The 9,043-nt window shown below is 37.8% G+C and overlaps 2 protein-coding genes across 2 annotated transcripts; one reads left to right on the top strand and one right to left on the bottom strand.

Annotated features, from left to right (window-relative positions):
* The first annotated feature begins 421 nt into the window (after positions 1 to 421).
* Positions 422 to 1,807, top strand: LOC111783991. The gene has a single exon (XM_023664810.1). It carries the CDS (start codon positions 422 to 424, stop codon positions 1,805 to 1,807), a length of 1,386 nt encoding a protein of 461 aa, XP_023520578.1.
* A 1,551-nt stretch (positions 1,808 to 3,358) lies between these two features.
* LOC111783990 (S-protein homolog 1-like) lies at positions 3,359 to 3,808 on the bottom strand. Its single transcript, XM_023664809.1, has one exon. It carries the CDS (start codon positions 3,806 to 3,808, stop codon positions 3,359 to 3,361), a length of 450 nt encoding a protein of 149 aa, XP_023520577.1.
* Positions 3,809 to 9,043: the final 5,235 nt, after the last annotated feature.

The following is a 9,043-nucleotide window of genomic DNA, read 5'->3' as shown; positions in this document are numbered from 1 at the left end:
ACTCTAGATATGTGGAAATTTAGGGTCGTTACAGTTGGTATCAGAGCTCTAGGTTTTAGATTCTGTAGACTAGCCTACGATGTAGGCTTGGCACGCTCCACGGTCCCAACGTCGATGCCCCGTCACCGTCAGGTACGCCTTGCATAAGATAAGAAAAGAGAAACGTTTTAAAACTCGCATGCATTTTTTTTTATGTTGACATTACTGAAATGGTTGTGATATTTCACGTATTTATTTAAGAGTATGACGGCATGTGTTGCATGCTGAGTAATTTTGTTAATAGCATGATATGATGCTTAGCATGATGAATGTTTACTTCTTTGGCGTTACGATGTATTGCATAGTGTGCGTATTGTTATATATATATATGCATAGTATTAAGGCCTTAGACTTAAGCAACCTTATATTGGTTTATAGAACCATGCCCGGAGGACGAGGAAGAGGAAGAGGAAGAGGAAGAGGAAGACGAGGAAGGGGGCGACCCCGTCGTAGAGAAGTAGGACGAGGTGTGGCAGTAGAGGGCCCACCTCAAGAAAGATCAGAGACTGGGCCGGTAACAGTTACGCCGCCCCCAGTCTTACCACCAGTACAGCCTCCACCACAAGTAGAACCTCCACCCCAGCCTACCCTACCACTCCAAGTCGCACCTGAAGCTGCACCCCCAGTGGGTGGAGTAGATGCTAATACTAGGTTAATGTGTGACTCCATCCAAGCCCTAATTCAAACCTTGGTAACCAATCAGCAAGCCAGTCTACAACAGGCCCAGGAACAAGCCCAAGCACAGGCCCAGGCACAGGCATTGGCACTGGCACAGGTACAGGCACAGGTACAGGCACAGGCACAGGCACAGGCACAGGCACAGGCCACTGCTCAGGCCAATGCCCCAGTAAACCCTCCACAACCTGTTAGATGTTCAAACTGGATAAGGGATTTCAAGAGATACGACCCTCGACCATTCACTGGTTCCTTAGTAGACCCCATAGAAGCCCAAATGTGGATTGCAGCGGTGGAAACCACCTTTGAGACTATGGAGTGCCCAGAGAACCAAAAGGTCGCCTGTGCAACCTTCGTCCTACAAAAGGACGCAGAGATATGGTGGAGAGATAACAAAACCCTCCTTAACCCAGAAGGGGGACCAATGAACTGGGAACGATTTAAGGAGGCCTTCCTTAAAGAATATTATCCTAAGTCAGAGCGACTTAAAAGGCAGCAGGAGTTCGCCCACCTGGTACAGGGAGGACTCACAGTGGAGAAGTACAACAGAGAGTTTAATAAACTCAAGAGATTTGCACCGTCCATGGTGGACACTGAGGAAAAGATGACAGAGAAATTTGTATTGGGTTTGGAACCAAGAATCCGCCGCATGTTGGAGGCGTTCAACCCAAAGACCTATGAGGAAGCCTTGAGAACTGCCAAGGCTTTAGAGAAACCAAAGGATGAGAAACGACGTGAAGAGCCAGTTATAATTGGGCAGAAGCGTCCTCATGAATCAGGAGGCTCTGACCGTCCACCACCAGCACGTAGGCACCGTTCCAATAACAGACCCGCTCCTAGATGGGATGAGCGACGCCCTCCCCGACATACTGACAGGAACCCTAGGAATCAAGATGGGGCCAGAGGGAGGAGAGAGGAAGGGTGCACTATCTGTGGAAGACTACACGGTGGGAGGTGCATGGCTGGCAGCCGAGCGTGTTATCGATGTGGTCAAGAGGGGCACATCGCCGTGAACTGCACGGCCAGAAATGCTGCAGCACAAGCAAACCCACCCAGAGTAGTAGAGCAAACGGATCAACCAGCACCACCATGAGCTCAAGCTAGGGCCTACGCGTCAACCAGCAAGGACACTGGGAGGTCTGATGCCGTGGTGACAGGTACACTATCCATTTTAGGTCATTTCGCTTTTACCTTATTTGATTCTGGTTCCACGCATTCCTTTATTTCCATGCCTTTTGTTGTACAAGCAGGGTTCGAATTAGAACCCTTATTGCATGAAATGTCTGTAAGCACCCCTGCGGGGGTAGACTTAGTATCTAGGGATAGAGTAAAGGATGGCCAAGTAATCATAGGGAACCAAACTTTAAGCGTTGACCTGATGGTGGTAAACATGACAGATTTCGACGTCATACTAGGCATGGATTGGTTAGCTGAAAACCGAGCTAGTATAGACTGTCGCAAAAAGGAAGTAAAATTTTCACCACCGACAGGACCTACCTTTAAATTTAAAGGCACAAATACCGGGATTACCCCCAAGGTAGTATCGATGATGAAAGCAAAGAGGTTAGTCCAACAAGGTGGATGGGCTATATTAGCATGTGCTGTAGACGTAAGAGGAAAGAAAAAGACCCTAGTAAACGTGCCAATAGTAAACGAGTTCCCGGATCTATTTCCGGACGACTTACCTGGAATACCCCCTTCCCGAGCGGTCGAATTCGTCATCGAACTCAAGCCAGGAACTGGGCCTATTTCCAAAGCACCCTATCGCATGGCGCCAGCAGAGTTGAAGGAACTCAAGGCGCAATTGCAAGACTTACTAGATAAAGGGTCCATGTATGCGTACGTGGGCCGTGTGTAGAAAAGTACCATGCATCCAACTCTGCCAAGAATTGAAAAAAGCCTAAGGTCATGCTATGGTTTAAACGATAGGTCACAGTCATATATTGTGTGTGATTGCATTACTAACCGAATAATATAACTTTACACGATATAAGGTGTTTGCCTCACTAGTTGTGTTCGTATATCCCAACACCATTTTCGCATTTATAAAGAAATTTAAGAGGACCCTCTTGTAATTAAATATTATTTTGTATTTAATTTTGGTGTTGTTTATCTTCCTTTAAATTTATATTTTATCGAATTTTCATGTTTTATTTTATGTTACTTTTCATTTTTTTTGTTTGCTTTTTCATATTTTTAGTTTTGGTCCGAGATCCAAATTCTTGAAAATCGGACATCAAGAAAGATTGTGGAACTACAATGCAATATGTGAAACTTTTAATAAGATATATGGAAATTCAAGGATTGTGCCTACCATCCTATTCTAAGATGGATGTGAAGATGGCAGAAACATGAGCTTTTAATACCTATTTTAGATTTTATTGTTCTAAACTCTCTCTCAGATTGGTCCGTAAAAATCATCATTTTTTTTTAGTTTTAATATAAAAACTATATTACAATTTTGAAAACTTGTATTCATATACAATTTTTTTTTTCTTCATAATTTAAAATTTTGGAGAACAACACTACACTTCGTTACCAAATAAATTTCATACAAAAAAAAAAACAACATTTTTGTGTTATTCCATTATTTTTCATTGGTTCCGGAAGGATAATACCACCAAAAGGAGATAATAAAGCTTCTCTAACTTTTATAGTTCCACTTGTGAATCAATTCATCAACATTAGCAAGAAAGTTTCTCAAGTAAATTCCATCATCTTTAGCCGTCCAAAGACAAGTTCCTACAGTTCCACGTTTGCACCTATCACGGAGCCATAAGTGCTGCGTTTCAGGCCAAAAGCTTTCAAAAGAGACATATGCTTGTGGCGTCTCCAATTTGCACCAATAGAGGGTTGATCCCCAAAAGCTAACCTTGAAGTTCCATTGGTAATCATCTCCATGATTAAGCAAACGATGATACCCCAAGTCATCGTCTTTAGACTGACAATGCACAAGCAACCCAAGTTTGCTTAGCCCGTTAACCACATGAATGTAATATCTAGAAGGTCCTGGTGGTGGTAACGCGACCCTTGGAACCTGAGCCCCAACTAAAGCCACCGTGAAAAGAAAGAAAACGACAATATTCTTTATCATTTCCTAATCAACCTTTAGCTTAACTACCAATTTGTGTTGGACATGTGAATAAATATACATACTTATAGTACATGCAAGAAACTATGTAAATGCATGCTATGGTTGTAAAAAACTCAATCATTTAACTAATTTCCGTTATGCAACACAATTTAAGGTTAATTTTGGGATAATTTGAGAGATTTATTAGATTTTCAATAACAAAATTCCTTGAATAGATAATAGTTATTAGCCCAAGAATAATAAATATTTCATTGATTTTTAAAACACTCTCGTAAAATGGACAACAAAATATGAATACTTCCCGGTAGAAAATATAAAATAGAGAAAGCAATTCATAGATTACATATGGTATAGCACCCAAGTCCAACAAGGTATTAAATTCCCGATTTATTTTTTTAAGTTGAACTTTCAAACTTTTTACGAGGACCTTAGAAATTTTAGGGTGAGGTAGAACAGATAAGTTCAAAAAATTCTAGAACTATAGTTTCAAACAGGAATTGCGCAAGACTTCTTTCGCAAGAATTACTCAATGCCTGTTGGGAGAACCGTTATGGGGTTTTGATTTCATCATGTCACACCCTGAATCTCTAGGATGTTGGGTTTTATGCCCTAAAACGTATAGTTTGTAAACAAAAACATATTCTATTTTCAATAAAGTTATTATTGTTGTTTATCAAGTAAAGATTGTTATTGAATAAAGTGAATTTTACGATCACTAATCTAAATCCAATAAACTAAGAACACTCTGGCTATAGTATGATTACTTGAACTATATGTAGAGACATAAGAGTGGATCAAGTTCAAGTATATAGTCAAAATGATCTATAGTATAAGGATAAGGTTGAGTACATTATTCTGGGGACACTATGGATGCGGCCCACTTTTGTATATGATATAAACAATGTGATCACTAAATTGTACATGTGGAGTCATGTGAGTGGGGGCGTCCTATGCAATGAATATTGCATAAGATCGGACCATGAAGAAAACCACTCTCACTTTATAATATCGTTTACTGTTGAGACTGATTTTTTCATTCGATGACCTAGGTAACTTGATGTTAATCCTGAGCTAACTATGAACTCCTGTTTATTCGGAATTATCCTTAGATTTGCATGGGTGAGAGTGGCCCGAGTTCGTCGATTCAATAAGCCTCCCATTTCAGGGGTAAGACTGGGCGAATAGCTGGGGACATAAGGTGTAAGAAGGAATTCACTCCTACCCACTTTTAGGGATAGAAGAGAGGTAGTTCCTTTAAGCACTGACTCCAGTTGTTGAACAAAGGGCCCCCACCCTCTCATTGGCCTGAGAGTGATTCGGTTCACTGGTTGAACCACAAACCAATTGTTCATTAGAGGATCAGTGAGACATAAGGAACAAGAAGTAACTTCAGGGGTAAAACGGTAAATTGACCCAGCTCTAGTAACGAACAACCTGTGAAGGATCGACTTACCAATCATGGTTATATCAAATGGACAGAAATATATCTATAGTGAGGGGAGTGCAACTACTAGGCTATAGTGGAGTGTCCTAGTAGTTAACGAATGTTGGTTAACAAGGTTAAGAAGTTTAACTGGTTAATCTTGGATCGTTGGAGCCCATGATCTATAGGTCCATTAGGTCCCTCTGCTAGCTCATATCGGACTAAACCATAGAACAGTGTGACGAGTGAGTTCGAAGTGTTCGAATTCAAATTAGGGAATATGCGCTACATATATACGATATATTTAACCGCATTTTTGTTTTATTTACGAATTAAACAAAAGGAGAGAATCTGAGATATTTAAATAAGATTTAAATATCTTAATCAATTATGAATTAATATTAAATATTAATTAAATAGTTTAATTAATCATTCAATGTTACTTTAATTTGAAATTCATTATTCAAATTAATTGTTGAATTAAAATGAAGAAAGTCAAAATGTTGACTTCATTTAATGGAAAAATCCATGTTAGTGGAATTTTGAGGTGTCAAAATTTTGTTTAACCAAACTTGGATGCTTGCCAAATAAACCCCACAAATTTTAGTGGAATTTTGAGTGTCAAAATTGGGTGAACTCAAACTTGGGTGCTTGCCACATAATCCCAAACTTTGTGTGGAATTTTGCGTGTCAAAATTTAGTGATCTCAAATTCGGATGAACATGCAAACATGACTTTATAAATAGAGTGATCATGGTACATGGAAGGTCTTTCTTTTTTGGAAAAAACCTTGAGAAAAGCCTCTCACAAACTCTCTCTTCATATATACTAAATCCTTCCCAAGTTGAGTCTCTCACCGGATTCCAAAATTCCGTTGTAAGGCCGGAGAATAGTGGAGAAGACACTAGTGGTTGTTCGAAACCGGTTCGTGAGGAAAAAGAAACTTGATCGACAAAATGTTAGTATTCAAACTCATTGAGCTTTAATGCTTTTGAACATGCTAGCTAATTTACTATAATTGATGTACTTAGAATGCCTAAGATCCAAATTGTTTCCGCATGTGTTATATTAACACCATCAATAACGTGATGTGATATTTTATGCTCGGACTGCATTATGTGACTGGTAAGGTATTTACTGTATGAATTGCGTGTTACGAAACATTATATTGAAAGCTTGAAAATGTTACGTTATGTCTTGTGAATTGCATTTATAACATGATATGTATGACATGAAAAATGAGAAATAGTATGAAATATAACCCAGGTATAAGCATGAATGATATGATAACTGATATGAGAAATGGTATGATACGAATAAAATGATATCGGGGTTATATTTAATAATGTTTCAAATGGAAAAATATTGGGACCTCATGAATTAATGTGTGCTCATGCATTCGGGGGTACCCATCGTGTTTGCTATACCTTAGTAATACAACACAAGCATTTTCGATACAATACTTGCAGAGTCACAAACGACTCCCAATACAACTAATCTCACTCACCAAAAATCTCAAGAAATCATTTCTGACGTGGAAGATCAGACAAAGCTTCAACCACAAAGCATATCAAGAATTCCAAGAGATCAGACAACCTACGCCGATGTCGCTTTGATAGAAGATTGTTGAACACAACTTGTTGTGGCAAACACTCGCACTCTTTATAAACACTAAACGAAAAGAGAATACAAGATACTCGGTAGAATACTACTGCTTTGTATTATTATTATTATTATTTTTGGATGAGAACCTAGGTAGGGTGGAGAACTTTTGCATGGTTGGAATACTTCAAGAAGTTTTGCAAGCTAGGGTTTCTACATAGGTAGAATTCTTTCTCTTCTATTTATTACCTTGTTTTAATTCTTAATAAAAATCAAAACGGTTCCCAATGCTTCCGCTATGTGGATGAAGAGTTCATTCCCTTCACACAGGATTCTAGGCAACGTCACTTGGAACATATGAACCCTTGGATGTAGGTTTTAGACTACACCGCATGGAATGTAATAAGCCTAAGGCGTAGGTTTCAGATTGAATTGCAAGGAATGAATGAAGTCCTGAATACAGGTTAAAAACTATGTCACTTGAAACGCATGAAGCATTGGACATAGGTTAAGATTGTGTTGCTTGGAACGCATGAATACTTGGACACAGGTTATCAGGCTCATATCTTGTACTATAATTCCTAGGGGGAGTGTCTTAGGAAATAAAATGACAAACAAGAATACGAAATAAGAATAGGAACCAAGAACAAGACGAAAGACAAAGACAAAAACTAAGAATTAAGGATGAGGACTAGAACATGTTTCAAGATCAAGTTCTCATTCTTAAGATTTGAGAACCTTGGAACTAAGACCCTTAGGCAAGAACATAGATTAAGAACTCAAATCCCAAAACCAAGATCTTTGAGCAAGATCATAACAAGAACTTAGAACTCTAGAATTGAACATAAAGATCATAAGTTCTTCAGTCAAGAATATGACAAGAAAGATTTTGATATCCTAGTGTACGTTAAAGACACGATTAAGAGCCTATAAGTAGGCTACCTATTGAATATTTGTACCAAGCACACCTTAACGACACGATTAAGAGTCTATAAGTAGGCTACTTACAAAGTCTTTGTTTTCATTCAAGATTTTTCTTGTTTTTCAACTCATAAGAAGAAGCTGGTCGAGAATGGGCACAAATAGGAGCAGGTACCATACAGAGTCAAACATTATTTTAATCGCTTAAAATATATTTTATGTTTTCAAGATAGTCGCGACTCGAGTTAGAAGAATGGAATTGTGATATTACAACTCGCTTCTAAGTAGGAAAACTATCTTGATAACCAATGTAGTGTTTCCAACATGCTTTGTCCTCATTCACATACATCCTAAGAAAATTTCTAAAAGTTCTGCCAACATATAATTGCTCCGAGTAAAGCATGCTTAACCATGTAGTCCTATGATTGAGCTACCATAAAGGAAGGTGCTCCTTGGTTGTATAGGTAGTGACTTTCAAGTCTTTTAAACATTTCTTAGTCATCTTATCCTCACTGTCACTCTTATAAGGATGTGATCTTAGGTGATTCATGTACCCATAATTTACTCCGAAGTCACACTTATTCACATAGTATTGTTTTTTCATAAACTACTTTTTCAACCAAATTATATAAATTCAAAGTAAAAAAGAAAAAAAAAAAAAGTGGAATCTGAGATAAATGGACAAGAATATTACTTTAACATCTTTTTATTTTTTTTATTATATCAATAAATATATTTTTGTTCTAATAATTGTAATATTATATATAGTACATAAATTTTGTAGTTACTCATTTGAATTTTCATAAATTTTGTCTGAGCTTTTGTTTTATTTTAATCAAACCAATATGTTTTTTTTTTTACAAACAAAATGTTAGTTAATATGTAAGAAACATTAGAAAGAGAAAAATAAAATTTAACAAATGTGAAATAGAAGTTTTAGTGGTAAAAAGTATACATAGTTGAAGAACAATCATTCTATTGTGAGTACAAAATCTACTGATTGTTTTTCAGAACATAATGTAGAGTTTCGTATAGCATAATGTGAGACATCCAATCCCTTCAATAACTTTTTTTCAGAACATGCCCACTAGTAGATTCATTGACAAAGAGGGGGTCTGTGGTGAACCTCTTGACAACTGCAATGGACATTCATCGTCTCCATCTTTTAAGGTAGGTGGAGTTTCTATGGTTCTAAATATGATCATCTTATATTGCATGAGACATCCATTCGAAATGGTGCAACACAAGGAAAGAAAATCTACGGATTTGGATGTCTATTTTCCACCTAA

The sequence above is a fragment of the Cucurbita pepo genome, unplaced genomic scaffold (genome assembly GCF_002806865.2).
Source record: "Cucurbita pepo subsp. pepo cultivar mu-cu-16 unplaced genomic scaffold, ASM280686v2 Cp4.1_scaffold000136, whole genome shotgun sequence".
NCBI classification, from domain to species: domain Eukaryota; kingdom Viridiplantae; phylum Streptophyta; class Magnoliopsida; order Cucurbitales; family Cucurbitaceae; genus Cucurbita; species Cucurbita pepo.
The sequence above is the reverse complement of the archived record's forward strand: the minus strand, read 5'-3'. Positions and strand labels throughout refer to the sequence as shown.